At 41.3% G+C, this 15,381-nt stretch overlaps 1 protein-coding gene across 3 annotated transcripts in view; it reads right to left on the bottom strand.

Annotated features, from left to right (window-relative positions):
- The window catches only part of CMIP (c-Maf inducing protein), a 140,798-nt gene that overhangs the window by 28,030 nt on the left and 97,387 nt on the right, over positions 1-15,381 (bottom strand). For all 3 annotated transcript variants that reach the window (XM_026092579.2, XM_026092580.2, XM_026092582.2), the window contains exons 4-8: positions 9,116-9,277; positions 7,903-7,944; positions 4,971-5,033; positions 3,829-3,909; positions 409-512 (exon numbers count right to left, since the gene is read on the bottom strand). In XM_026092579.2, the coding sequence (XP_025948364.1) occupies positions 409-512; positions 3,829-3,909; positions 4,971-5,033; positions 7,903-7,944; positions 9,116-9,277 (452 nt within the window). The remainder of the gene's footprint in view (positions 1-408; positions 513-3,828; positions 3,910-4,970; positions 5,034-7,902; positions 7,945-9,115; positions 9,278-15,381) is intronic.

Genomic DNA, 15,381 nt, shown 5'->3' with positions numbered 1-15,381 from the left:
CTATTTAAGAATAGGACTAAGCTGTGTCCTTAGTTTATTTTATGCTGTATCTCTACTGTCCCCATAAAATCTCACACGTGACTGAGCACTATGTGGCCTAAAGTTGACAGGAATCTCTCTGTAGAGACTCAGATTGTAAATGCATAACAGGAATGTACATACGGCAATGTCCATTCACCTCCAGTAGGTAAATAGGCAGAACAGGCCAGTCATATTTGAGAATGAGCTAAAAAAAAGATTTCAGCAACGTCGTCTCATAGTCTCTCTTCAGTCATCTGCTGTTTGCCAGCACCAAAACCCACCAGCTACTACAACGGCTAGTAAAGAGATGAGCAGCGCTGAGAGAAGTATCACATGGAAGCATACGTATAGGATTACAGATACTCCATAGCATTAAATATAACTAACCTATGGATAAACTTCTTCACCACCTCCATTCCAGCATTCAGCTCATTCAGAGCCAGAATATACTCCTGAGTAAACAGACGCAACCGAGGGCATTTCCCAAAATCCTGTCCGAAAAGGAGAGACTCAGTGAAGATGGTGAAACATGCCTGCAATATACGGTGCGTTTTCAACAGAAATCAACCCAAACACAACTGAAATCACTTCATTATTATTAATCAGAAGCTGCTGACAGCTTCTGGAGAACAGTATCGCTGTATGCTGAAGTAATGTGCTACTACGAATAACAGCATGTTTTCCAGTCTTCCTCCCTTCCCCCCAGACCCATGTTCGAAACAAAAGATATTTAACACAATAAGAGTGCGTAAATTCCCATCTGCACTTACAACATTTCTTCCGTACCCTTCATTTTGAAATACATTTTGTTGCTGTTTTGCATTTTTTCTTGCATTCATAACTGCAGTTTTTAGAAGTGCAACACAAGTGTGAATTTTAACTTCTCGCATCATATCTATTCTGCTTTTAGAGAAAAATCGATCTTTTTTTTGACATGTTATCAATAAGTGATAAAGTACAAAAACACAGATCAGTTCCTTTCCTCCTGATTTTTACTCAAAGTACACCACGAATTTGACAGGTTAGCTCAACAGTCATTTACTTCCTACCAGGAAGCAGGAAAAATACTTACTAACTGTAAGCCTGCATCTCCTCAGATCAGCTGCTATTTTGAGATGTGGAAACAGTAAAATCTTCTATCTGCTGGCAAGTGTTATTCCACAGCACATTTATTCAAATTTACACAGGTGTAACCTTATTTTACAGGCGTTACAGAACTAAAAAAATTAAATTAGCAAGTGGTGAGCAAGGCCCACTGAGTAGAAATGAGCCTTCCCAGTCATCCCTCAAGCAGCTGACTTTAGAAGAAGAGTCATCCCGAATAAATAAATGGCAACTGAAATCTTAAAAGAAATGCTGGAAACGGTAACGAACTGGGGGAATGTAAAAGGGAAGATACATTCCCAAGGCACTGAAATCTTCTGTTACTTGTTTTGGTTTTAGAGACATTTATAGCACAAGTTATCTTAACATCTCACAGGTTTTACAGCTGGAGAGACTACTGAAAATGTGAATACAACCCTACGGAGAACAACACCCTCCTCAAGTTTAAGCATCATCACCTGGTAACTTCACCCAACAAAGGGACTTTTGGCAATTCCACAGCTGGTATTACAATTTAAAATCACTGACCATCTAACAACTGCTTCTGGCAGATGCACATACACTTGGTTCAACAGCATGAGACTGCAGGTTACCATTTGGTGCCATTTAACTTCATGAAAACTCTTTGCAAGAGAGCTTATGTGGTCACAGTTTTTTTAATGAAATTTTTCACTAAGCATCCTAACTGAAATGACAACAAAAGCCCACAAAATCATAAAGAGGATGTTATTTTTGACCAGGTTGCTCTAAAATAAAAAACTTCTCTAAAAAAATAGTGTGACGCCCTGTTACCGTACCAGTTACAAAATAATACATGCAACCTATATTGTCTGCTCCTAAAGATATAGCAATAGGGCTTATATTCAAATATTTGGCTGAGCCTACAAACAACTGAGTTTGTCTTGAAATCAAACAGTACTGAGAGGGTGCTGAGCACTCTTGGAACAACTCAGCATACAACATCTCCAGTCCTGCAGGTAACTCGTAGAATCAGTAATATAAAAAGCTAGCTGATCTCTTTTGAAATTTAGAAATGATAGATAAATGAAGCAGTCCCATTTCATAGGTGGGAAACTGTGGAACAGAACTTGCCATTAACTTATCCAAGATCGCAGAGCAAATTAATAGTACAGGTATCAGCAGAAAGCTAGGTTTCTTGCTCTGAGCACACTGAATTGCATCATAAGGTTATGAAGTTTACTGCCAACAATACTGATCACCCTAAAAGGTAACTAGCTTTATTTACATGTATGCACACACACATACATGTTCTCTCTCTCTCTCTAAAAGATTATTCAGCACAGAATTCCCTGGAGAGCAGTAAAGTGCCCAAATCCACTCTAATTTATATATGACACCGTAAATTCTCTGACTACACACTGCGGTACAGACATGTTGATTTTCAATCTGTAAATGTTAAGTATGGTAAATATACCCAATTCTCTGAAGCTAACCAAACACAAGCATTACACTATGCATTTAGATTTTATTTGAGACCCCTCAAGAGCTCTGGATTCTTTAAAAAAAATATCAGTCTGGAATCCAAGAATAACATTTACAGAATATTTCACTGAACACTACAGAATATTCAAAAAAGTTTACATGTCTGGAGAGTACAGGCACAGAGCCAGGAATACGACCTTTTAGCCATCTTAGGCTTTCTAGCTAGCTCTGTAAACTCCAGGAGTTAAATAATAATACTGTCATAAAAATAAGAAATATGAACTGTTTTCTACTGGATTCATGCTGTACACAGGGGTACAGTGGATGGTCTCCAAAATTACACCAGTTAGTGAAAAGAAACTGATTGTGTATTTACAGAGGTATGAGACCCATCCCCGAGATCACAGAGAAGTGAATTGCCTTCAATATAATATTTATTTGTTACTGCTTGCCACAGCTTTGTGAAGCAAAATCTCTTTGTGCAAATTACAAACTGCAGCTGGAAACTTCGTATGCCTCAAAGGATGGAGGGCTTGTAAACACCCGGACCTCTCATAGGAAAGGAATACACATCATCTAAGAATTTCTTCAGAATCAAGGGGGAGAAAATTTGGTACACAGGGTGAAGAAAGCAAAGTTGGCAGGGCACTGTTCTAGCATTTATTCCAATCACTAGCAAGGAATTGACGGGCAAGGTGAAGAGGGAAGGCAGCTTGGGTCAAAACAATCATAAAATGAGACAGTTAATGACTCCTGGAAAGAAAAAGGATAATAGCAGAAAAATTTCAGTAATAACTCAACATGAGTCTGAAGAAAAATGGAATACAGGAGAGCTGGTGGTATCTTAAAGAAAAAGTGTTGAGGGCTTAAGCTCAAAAATCAAGAAAGTCTCTGTTCTGATTTTGTTACTGAATTGGTTTTTAACCAGATTCATGTTGTAACTAGAAGGATGGCACGAGGGAAGTAAACAGGGAGCAAAGGGCCAGGTGGGAGAGAGCTGGAGCTGCATAAGCTGGCATGGCTGCCTAAAGAAATGCTCACTAAATAATGGCTTTGCTTAGACACTTTTGAAAACCCCACTGAAAGCTTACTGTTCTGCATCTACAAAGCTACACATGGTTACATGCAGCATCCACAGTTGGGGAATTTAAATAAATCACATTTTGTGCATTACAGGCAAAAGAGCAGCTGCTAATTACACAAGGTACCACAATAAAAAAATCTCCAAACTGACCAAGTTCCCATAACACAGATACTCACCATGTTGTGTTTGAGAATTCTCTGTACCACCGGGGTGAACACTTCTATGACCACCATCGACCGAGGACGCTCTCGGCAGTGCTGTAATGAGCAACAAGTCATTTTGTGAGCTGCAGAAATTATGAAGATGGATCTCCTCTGGCTTCACACCCTGTGCATGGATTACTACAAGATTAATAAAATCTGAGGACTAAATTAAGCTTTCCCAAGGGCTGGGATACTTGTAACTCTGCTCTCTCCTATGGACTTGCTGGCATGTAACAAAAGATTACAATGGGAGCTCATGAACTACTTGAATTCCTTTCCCAACAGCCCATTCTTCACAAAACTCACTGGATTGCAGTATTTTCTGAGATTTCCACCCCTTCTGTCAACTGGCCAACAGGTTTAAAGGTGAAGGGGTTGGGGATGAAAAGATATGTAGAGACACACAGTGTGATGGCACAAACCTCCTTTCCTCGGGATTCAAGCTAAAAACTTGTGGTGGACCTCGGAGGGTACCAACAAGCCACTCTCCCATCAATACAGCCTCAAAATATTGATCAGAGTAATTTAGGTTGGAAAAGAACTATGGAGACACTTTCTCCAATTCCCCAACTCAAAGCAGGGCCAACTTTGAAGTTACATTAGCTGACTCAAGGTCTTGTCCGCCAAGTATCTCTGAGGAGGGAGATTCCACAACCTGTAATCACAATTTCTCTTGCTGCAACTAAACACAGCCCATCCCACACCTTTAATGACAATTAGGTATCCAACTTTGATGGAAATCAAAGGAAAAAAATAGAAATAAAAGTGCCTATACAGTTTTGAGGATGAAAGACTAATGGTCAATACAGTGTCTTGGAAGTATTTGAGGCTAGAAATGGATCTAAGAATGGCTTATAAAAATGCACAACATGCAACTTTGAAGATTTTAACTGTCAACAGTGTATTAATACTATGCAGTCTGGTCTACCAAGAATACAGATCTATTTATCCAAATGGTGCTATGATTTCAACATCATTGGTTATTGACCAAAAACTGAGATCAATGTCAGCATGAAGAAAGGAGTTCAAGAGAAAGAAAACAGAACACAAGAAACTCAAAGAACTAAACTCATATACAACTACTGAGATTTCACAAGGCAAGTCTGCTCTGATACCTTGCAGAAGAATTCACAGAGGTCAGGAGGAGGATGGTTGTTTTCCAGCAAAGGTGCAATTGCCTTAAAAAAATAAATAAATAAAGAGAGAGAGAAAAAAAATTAAGACAACTGGAGTTAGGGAAGAAAAAGTTCATTTTACTTTTAAAAAAGAAGAACAAAAGTGTCAATATAGCAATTCGACTGTGGGTTGTGTGTTTGTTTTATTTGGCTCAAGCACATTCTTGCTATGAATCCTCTGGAATATTTTGCTTTTAATTACATCAGTGTAAATCCCTCAAAGACAGTGAAGGAATATGATTTTTATAATGGTTTAAATGAAAACAGGAACAGACCCATTGTTTTAAGATGAAACATAGCAGGGATGAATCTGGCTTGCTATTTCAGTAATAACATCTCTCTAGATGAAAAATAGAAATACGCCAAATAAACATATGTCTTTTATAATGAGTTCATGCTCACATACAGCCAATACCAAACAGGTACTTTTATAAGAAGTAACTCACCAAAAGTGATATAACACTGTTATTACCTTTAGGACCCTATTCAACAAAATCAAGCATCTAACCTTGTGGAAGTCGAGATCAACTGTTCTTTGTTGCTATGCAAACCAATGTGGTTATGCTCACTAAATGTATTAGAGGTCATACCTGCCACTGAGAGTGTAATGAACTTATGTTGTTGTTACTTCCTTTGTAAATCAGAAAACGGTACCAGAACAACGTATTCTCTCTAAGTGACGGTGCCTTCGGGCTTTTCCTATCTTGAGCTAAAGGGATTCCCAGTACTCATTTAAAAGTAAGACTCGAAACACAGCAGCTAGGACATTTTGTATTAAGCAACTGAACACCAGATATTTTATCTGGATGGCATCTGGAGTTTTACTAGGCAGCCTGTTTTGTTTTTCGCTTTCCCTCTTTTCTCCTGAAGGATTTCAGCCCAAATGCGTCTGCTCAAAATGAGCACATTTCACAATAGGCACTTTCACACACAAACAGGTTGAGATTAATGTGAATTTTAACATCTGCAAAGATCTGTTTGGGTTACAGATAAGATTTGTGAACTTTCTGTTCAGCATTTTTCTGCCATCTGTCTCCAGCTATTTATCCTTCTTCTGATGGTGGTCCAGCAACAGTGCATGCTTTTTACTGATGCAGAATACAACACAATTTCAATGAAACTAGATTATCTTTTCTACCTTTTGAACACCTAAGCTAAAGGTCTTCCTTGAAGTCATCTTTCTGCTATGGCACCTGGCAAACCGCAGCAGCCATGTACTACAAAATCACCCTGTGTTTACATCTGTCCAGTAACTGACAGGAGATCAGCGTATCAGAGATGTAACTGGCTGGCTGTCAGCCTCAGAATAATAAGCTTTATTGTTTCGGTCCAGTCCCTACTGAATGTAGGAAATAACCACAACAGACACTGTCAAGCAGATCATGGCTCCGCCTATACAGTCAGTGGGGAAGACAGACAGAATGAAAGAAGCCTATATTTCCCCTATTTGCTCTGTGGTTAAAAAGAGAAACTTGTCTTGTGTTGCCCGGTTATGGCAACATGTGCTTCCCCCTCCTAAACAGCAAGGAATGAGATGTAATATTGGTCTGTTCCAGAATGATCTAGAGAAGGAAACATGGTTCCATCTGGACAGCAAATCACTGTGTACTTTTATGATACTACATAAAAACACAGTACTAGCAATGCTTCCTAAGAATAGCACAGGTTAGTTCTGTAACAGCAGCAAGTTCTCAATGTCCAGAAGCCGCTGTCCCGTAATGCTCAGGGCACAACCTACTGAACCCGGAAAAAACAAGGGTAGGATTGGAAATGAAGCAGCAGTCTCTTCCACTTGCAGAATAATGCAGGCCGAAAGGACCTTTGGAGGCCATCTGGTCCAGCTTCCCTGCTCAAAGCAGGGCTACCTTACAGCTTTTAATTAAAAATCCTTCCCCTAAAACAGGCAGTTTTAAATGGAAGACTGAATCAACCTTGGCACCAGAGTTAAAAAAAAAAAACAAACCTACAGCAGATCTCAAAGAAAAGTAAATGCCACTTTAGAAACTTATCTCAGTGACTGATTCCTGCTAAAATGGTATCTTAAACAGCAGTTAAACGCAAATTCACACCTACTGGCAGCTACATTCTGCCTTGTTCTTTTGCAGAAAGATTCACAGAGACGTGCTATGATCAGGTGGTGGTAAAGTTCTAGATTAGATTACTGGGAAAGTCTCCTGGAAATTGCCAGTGACTGAAATTAAATTACAATGATGGGGAAGCAATTTCCACTCTCTGATAAATTGTTGAGATTTTATATTTTGTTGTATAGGAAAGAGAGCTGCCATTTGATTCTCTTATTTCTATGTCCAATAAACGCAACCTACAGAATAAAGGTAAAAGTTAAAGACGATATTTTTATAAATCACATAAACAAGGGGTTAAACTGTAGTGACACAAACACATATCCACGCTTACAAAACCAGTCACTTGCTCATATACCATCAGCAATGGAGACATTCTGTATATGGCAGCACCGGCCCTTCAGGAAACTACTAAGCCTATGAGTTTTATAGGGCACATCTGGAAATGATGGGTTTTGACTATTTAAAGTACACATGCAGATACGAGCACTGCACTGTGTAGCCCAGTAAGGAGGCCATTTTGGGAGAAAATTAACCCTAAACATGCTGTGCTGTTTCATATATATTCATGGGAAGGAAGCTTTACCATTATTCATATATGGAACAGGAAAAGAGGAACAACAAAACACACAAAAAGTAATAGGCCGGATGGGTTTGATCCCACCTAAATTCACCAATTGATGGAATTGCTTTCATATCTGCCCCATTTCAGTGGAGCAGAGACAAGCATTAATAGAAGTATTATCAAACAATACAGACTTGTCCCCAGATTTTGACAGAAGGATACTCACCACAATAATGCTCTCATGGTCTTGAGTGGTTAAATTGTTGTTCTGAAAAGGTTGAACAGAAGAAATCAATGCACAGTCTTCAGAGCTGACACATTAGTATACTCTTAGCTACCACCAGACACAAGAAGAAAGGCTCAGCACTGCAATTGCTTGGTTTTACAATAAAATTAATCAAATTAAAACCATTCTCTTAAAGAAGGCGATACATCCTTTGCTATAAGGGATTGTGTAAGCTACCATTTTCTCCTCAGCATCGTCAGATTCGAGCTACCCCAGTCATGAAAGCTGAGCGTACAAACATCGGGCTGCCAGAGCAGATCTCAATCAATTGGAAAATTAAAGTTAGTGCTATGTTTCTTAAATAAGTTTTCTTAAGCCAGTCTGTCTGTTTCTAAGAAAATTAATAAAAGGATTACAGTGGTGTTGTACATCATTGGTGGGCGGTAAGCTAATTGCTGCATTTTTCCTGAAATTCCTCCTTCTAATATGGAACCAGTAAAAGTCAAGGAACTTACTGGAAGTCCCTTATGCTACCTCAGTTTTCACCACTGAAGATTCTGTGTTTGGCTTTCTCAGCAACATGATCCATTCAGAGGTTATAACTTTCTAAACCACTAAGATCTTAGCTTACTGAAAGAAAAATAGCTAGCAACTTTTTTGCTTATCACAAATCTTTGTATACCAGAACCGGACATGAAAATCCTGCTTGGCATTGTATTTCCTGCCCACAGAAGGTTAACTATTTGAAATAAACACAAAAAAGGATAGGTATTTCTGAAGAAGGAAAATATTTTTCTTTGACAGAATGGTAATAATAAAATAGCTGTGTAATGAATTTGTTGGTATATTGGCTTGGTACAAGGATGATCAGTCATGCCAACAAAGCCAAGGAAAGTTAAGGCAAGTATTACCACTGACTTGAAATAAGACACAAATCAGACCCCTAATAAATTTACCACAAATAATCAGAAAAGAAAAAGAACCTCAAGAGAAAACAGCATTTTGTTTTGTTTCTAGAAATCTACGTAACATGGGTCAAATTCTCTTTTCCCCCAGCAAGTACAAATTCCACTCAAGTCAACAGGAGTCACGAGCATACTTAGAGAAGAATTTTGAAAATCCCAGTTAAAAGAAAACCCATCCACAAACTTTTAACTGTTTGTTTCTCATCTCAAGGTGACACTCGCTTGCAGGAACACTGCTGAGCTCATACCTCTGAGAGCAGCTTTGAGACGATCTCTAGCGGTGCTTGGTGAATAGAATCATCCTGAAGCGGAGATGTCAGCGCCATGTCCACCAGTGTCCTGATTTCCTTCAACACCACCTCCCAGCGGCCGGGATTACTGAGCACCTTCTTGTACTTGTAAATCTTTTTCTGCAAGGAAGGGAAAGACAGCTGCAGTGAGGCCACAGTAAGCCCTTGGAGAAACTGCCGGGATACGGGCTTGCTACATGCAACTGTCAAGTGGGCTGCTTTATATGTTGAGTTTTGTCTTTTCTGCTTGCTAAAAAGTTGTACTTAAAACATTTAAATGGAAAATGAAGCCCCATATATTTAAACCAATTTGTTCTGTAAAAGCAATGAAAAACTGCAGCTTTTTTTTTTTTTTTAAGGTAAGTTTTTAAACTTCAGAGCATCTTTCTTTCGTTATCTCCTCTTGCAAACACCTTATCCCTCAGTCTAATACCACATAACTGCTTTTGTACTGTTTCCAAAGCTAGGAGTCCTTGTAAAGGGAGGTACTCATTAAGAAAGAGAGAGAGCCCATCAAAACGTCATTTTACAAATACTTTATTCTACATTGCTAATTGATGAATTCAAATTCAGGATGAACTAAAATTAATTCTGTCAAAGTGAAATATTTCAGTTGATCCACAGGCTTTTTTTCTTTCTTTCTTTCTTGAAGAATCCTGAAATGTTGTGTTTTCACTCTTCAGTTGTCACAAAAACAAATTTAAAATCTCCAAGTCTTCCACATAACAGAATTTCTACTCTCCAAAAAGCATTGCTGCCCAAACACAAATGACTTAACTCTTCTGTACTCTCCCACATTATTCCTCATAGTGTCTGAACTATTTCTCTGATTATCTAGTAAACAGACCAGCTGGATAAGCAAAAGACAACTCTTACCTCCTCGGCAGCCATGTTGCCACAAATGGCTAGAATACAGGCTGCTTTGTATTATAAATAGTATTCTTTGGAGAAAACCCATCCTCTCAAATTCCCAGAGGTAGCTTGATGAAACGCTAGCAGTTAGAGGAAACGATGACGAGAGTTAAAATGCCACTCCCGATGACAACACGAAGGAGACATTAGAAGTTGCCAAAACAGACAATCCTCGAGTCGCCCCAGAGACACGGAGTTGGCAGGGAAGCAGCTCCACTGGCTACAGGAATGTAATCGCCAGGACCACGAATCTTCGTTTAGCTCACATTGCCTTCCACTCATCTCTATTTGCAAACCTGATCCCCTGATCGAAGGGATGAGCACCCTCATGATGAGAAGCAGCCTGGACACATGTTCAGCTTTATTGAATGGCATGGGCTGGGCAGCTCGTCGGTGTGCAGGAACCACCAGTGCTTTGCACTAAGAATGGATCCCACATTCCACAGCAGCACTTGCAGAGAGACCTCCAGAACGGCTCATTTCCCGCAGCACGTAGACCCAGCTGCACCATTCAGACTGAACATCGTCAGCGCAACAGGGGCAGAGCGCTTCACAAAGGGGTGCTCTGTGTTGTGCTGTTTTCTTTAAAAGCCTTGCTGCTACACGGCATTTCTCCCTTTCACTTGTCCAGGGCAGCCCCTTCTGGAAGCATGTGAACAGACAGGCTAGCTGCTTATCCATCACTTCTTTCCCACTGTGGTGGCAAAAGATCTGATGTCCCATAGAAAATACAGTCACCTCCCTATCCTAACCAAGACATGAAAAAAATATATAGAAAAATACAGATTTCAAATGCTTTGGGTTTTTCTATGCTATCTGGGGGCAGGGGGAGAAGACGGTGGCTCTGGGTTGACATGCGAAGCCTGATAAAGCAATCCAATTACCTTTTCGAAGAAATTCTTGCAAGTACAAAAGCACTTGCTTTTAGTAGTTCACACTTCCGATGCATTTTAAGCCACTGAAAAGCGAAAGGACCATAAAACACATGCTGCAGACACTATCGAATGTATTCTGGATTTCAGAATGGAGCAAAAAATCTTTGCATCTCTAAGCTCCTTGAAGCAGCAAGGGTCCACTGGAGTTTTTAAGCTACTGACGCTACTATTACCATAGCAGATTTTTGGACTCTTTAGGAAACTTGAATCATAGAGAATTTAATTTCTTTGATTCACATAGGGCTTTTTTTTTAAAAAAAAAAGTCTTTTTTGTTAGACCCGCTCCAGCACTAAATAAAATCTAAACTTCAAAGCCAATCAGGCAGCTTTGTAACTTGAAGCAACTCCTCTCTGACTAATTGAGGGCCCTAAACATAGCTAGCGCAGCAGATAGGTTTCCGTGCTGAGATTTATTCCCGGGTCCCATACTACAAACGAATGAAATTCAAAGCAGAAACTAGAGTACGTCAGATTAGAGGGGGGAGCAGGGGGCGGAAGGCACCCATTGCTAGACCACCGGGTCCCAGTACGGCTGCCGCCGCAGCGCTGCCCTCGCTCAGGCACGTCACAGTGTGGCTCCAGCGAGCAGCTCCCTCAGCCTAGGGACAGCTGCAGAGCAAAAGCCTCTTGCCCAAACCTCTCCCCAATGAGCTTTCTTCCGTTCTCGAGTCCACTCGTGCTTGGGGGCAGGGAGGAGCAAGGGAGGTTTCCTTTGCCTTTTAGAGATGCCCATTAAAAATTCAGATTCTGTTGATGCTGACGCAGACGCACGCACGAGAAAAGGCAGCAGGAGCTGTGCTCCCTTGCTGTGCAAGGAAGACCTACAAAAACTGCTGCTCGCGCCCGGCAGACAGCGACTCAAAGGAAGCACAGAGGGAAAGCCACCTTTCCGCATGTGCTGAGCAAGTGCCAGGCGAAAACCCCAGACCTGTGCCTCCACTTCAAGTTTTCGACGCAAAGGGGTGTGCTATGCTGATGCACTGGCTGCAGTCTTTAGGCAACATTACAGGACTTTTGAATGATGGTGGGAAAGAAATAGAAAATAAATAAATCAAGAAGCCATCCCCAAGAGGGTTGAACTCTGCTATCCTGAACCTTTGCCCATGGTTACGCTGCGGTTTTTCTCAGCAGAATGCTATTCACTGCTGAGTGCCTTGCTGAAAGCCTCAATTAAAGCCTGAAACCTATCAGTCGGTTACAGGAGCAATTTGCTTTGTGTCAGCAAGCACTTGGCCAATGCTGAGCCACCTGCTCCATCCTACCTGCACCGACTCCAGCGCAAGCACAAACACGCACTCAGGAGCCGACAGGCAACGCTGCCCGCAAAGACCCCAATCAGAGACCGGCAGGTCAGCCAGTGCAAGGAGCTCGTGCTCCCCACGTGTCGGCGTCGAACATGCCTTCAGTTGCTCAAAATGCCCACACAATATTCATCTTTAATGGCACGCACAAGAAATACACTGGAGTGGGAATTCAATTCCTCAAGGATTTCCCCAAAAGCAGTGGTGCCCGCGACGATTTCTGGGAGTGAGAGTAACACATGCCAACGCGGGATTTGACCCTTCTCATTACTGACCAGCCAGAACCTCACAGCTAACATCATTCTGAAATCCTGCGACACCGATTTTAGAAACAAAACCACTGAATATAGTAAGTACCAAGCAGCAGCAGCATGGGGAATAAATGACACTGACAGGGCATCCTTCACTCTCAATTTACTATAATTGAGTCTTGCAGAAAATCTAAAGACTTAAGTCGCAGTCCTCTTTTAGAGGAGGAGGAATTGAAACCCACAGAAGAAAAATTACTTTTTCAGTGTTACCAAGCAAGCATGCGACAAAAATCTGCAAGCACTGGCTTTTGCCATCAGTGCTCAGAAGCCCTTGGACACTGCTGTGAACACATTCAGGAGAGCCTATGGCACAAGAGACTTTGAGCTTTTCTTAAAAGCCATCTTCATCTGTTATTCTAGCCCCTAATGGCCTCATCCTGCAGCCTTTGTTCATACACTACTTCCACAGACAAAAATTGGGACAAGAACAGTAATACTTATGTAACCAAGATCTTAAAAGAATGGACTCTAGTGCACAAAAATAGAAGGCACGGCACAAACACCTCCTTCAACCTTAACGAGACCTTCCAAGCTAATAACACGTGAAAGCAGTTGGCACACTCGATACAAAAAGGGCAAAATTAGCTTTCTCAATGACCAAATTTCACCCCTGCTTTGTCACTGGCCAGGAAACACTACTCCACATCCTTGAGAGCCAGTTTTCCTGTCACCAAATACTATCTTTGTTAGGTTAAAAAAATTAATTGCCAACCCTAATCCAGAATGGCCTGTTAAATTCTAGCTCTCCGTTCTTCAGCCTCGCAACAGCACACAACTAATCGCTTCTTTTGTGGCCATGCTAGAGCTACTGCAGAAACGTATGCGGACTTCTAGGGCTGTGCGTGCCAGCAATTGTTTATTTTTTGCTGAGCAACGAGGGCAGCTCCAGCAAAAGGGAAAAGGTCAACCTCCCGCACAGAGGTCCTTCCCAGCTCATTGCGGGGATGGCTGAGCCAAGCTAGTGTTACAGTTTAATTCTGATGGTGAGACAGGCCTTATACGAAATGGAGGTGTCACTCGCTAGATGCAAATGGCCAAGTACAGAGCATAGGCACTGAAACCCTTATCTTCAGTGCAGCAGAACACTTTGTTAAAACTACTATGTAACAAGAAACAGGAAAAGTTCCTTGTGATACACCATACACGTGGCTTCACTTATCCTACAAAACTCGGGAACTATACCATGTATTCTTGAGCATCACCTGCCGGCATCTTGTCTATTAACTAATTACATCCATAAATACTAAGACAGCATCCCCAAAACTCATCTAGATCCATATTCTCTTTCTAATACTAGAGAGCATCTGGTGCCTCAAAGTATTCTGGGAAATACATAAGAATAACTTATTGGTAACAAAAGTTTCCATTATAGTCAGAGGTGGGCTTAAATCAACAGGTGTATCCACCGAAAGCCTTTGAAACTACTTCTGATCAGCAACATTTACCAACACCAGAAAAAAAAGCAACTTGTCTGTACAGACTAAGCCTCCAAAAAGTCCCATTTCAGGCAAAGGGCTGAGGCCAGGACCAGATTATACAAACCTCTACAAATCAGGGATTTAAGGCTGCTCATGTTGCAGCATCAAACTTCACAACCCTCTAAGGGTTTTGCACAGAAAGACTAATGTGCCGCGCTGTCAAGTAGCTGCTTAACAGCAGCAGCTGCCTTTTGCAGCCTACAACATTTTCAGGCCAAGGGAGTTTCTGCATTTTAATTTTACCTGGTGCTAAAAGCTGAAATGCATCAACTTCTCTGCTTCAGTTGTTTCTTAGAATGCAATCGCCTTGCTCCGGGCTGACTTGCCCGCAGGCTCCTTCCCACAGTTCAAAGGACTGGAGGGAAATGATAAGCTAGGGACTCCTTGATCCTCACTAAGCTGAGGTCTACAAAACACTTTTATTCTTCTGCTGATTCATTTTCAAAACGCCTGAAATCACCATTATTTATTGCTCTACGATTAGCATCCATGAATCAAGGGCCTAAATAAATAAATCAAGTGACAATCTCTGCCCTGATCAGTTCATGGTCTTGACGACTAAAGGCAGGAAGGAGCAACAAAGTAAGAAAATGAGGTGATTTGCCTGAGGTTATACGTCAAGCCACGACGAGAGCCAGGACTGAGATCTTCTGACTGTCGCAGCTCCGTGCTAACTGCTGAACCATGGCGCCTCTAAATAAAAGCACCAGCAACATGAACTGGGCTGTAGGGAGCAAGCTGGACGCTGATACCCTGCTGCAGGACCTCCCATTCAGAACACCTCCCTCCACCCCCTTTTTCAGTCTATATGTGTTTACCTGGTTTTTTTCCCCCCAATGGTGTCCACCATCTTGCTCCAGATCTCAGGAATCCCCAAACATTCAAATCAGAGCTATTTCAAAGCTACAGAGTTCAACAGGTTCAGCACGCGGTGCTGTGAGTTCAGCTGTTACTAATGCACAAGCTGGAATGACAAAACAGACACTTGCCACAGGCATGGAGTTTGTCCTTTGCTCGGATACCACTGGGACGGTAGCACTGCACGAATTAAAGAATGCTGAAATAAACAGAAATTTAAAAGGACAAAACACAGATTCCACTTCTGTTTGGACCGATAGAGGTGCAAAGGGAGGCATGAACGGAGGTCCCACAGAACAGCCTCCAGCACCTCAGCCACCCACCTGTGTAACGCTGGGCAGCTGCCAGATTAATGCACAGAAGAACTTACTCCCAAAACGTGTAAATATATTTATCTCTCTCTATATATATATAAATATACACACGCAT

The sequence above is a fragment of the Dromaius novaehollandiae genome, chromosome 13 (assembly GCF_036370855.1).
Source record: "Dromaius novaehollandiae isolate bDroNov1 chromosome 13, bDroNov1.hap1, whole genome shotgun sequence".
In the NCBI taxonomy this organism is placed as follows: domain Eukaryota; kingdom Metazoa; phylum Chordata; class Aves; order Casuariiformes; family Dromaiidae; genus Dromaius; species Dromaius novaehollandiae.
Note: the sequence above shows the minus strand (reverse complement) of the source record. Positions and strands in the feature narration are given on the sequence as shown.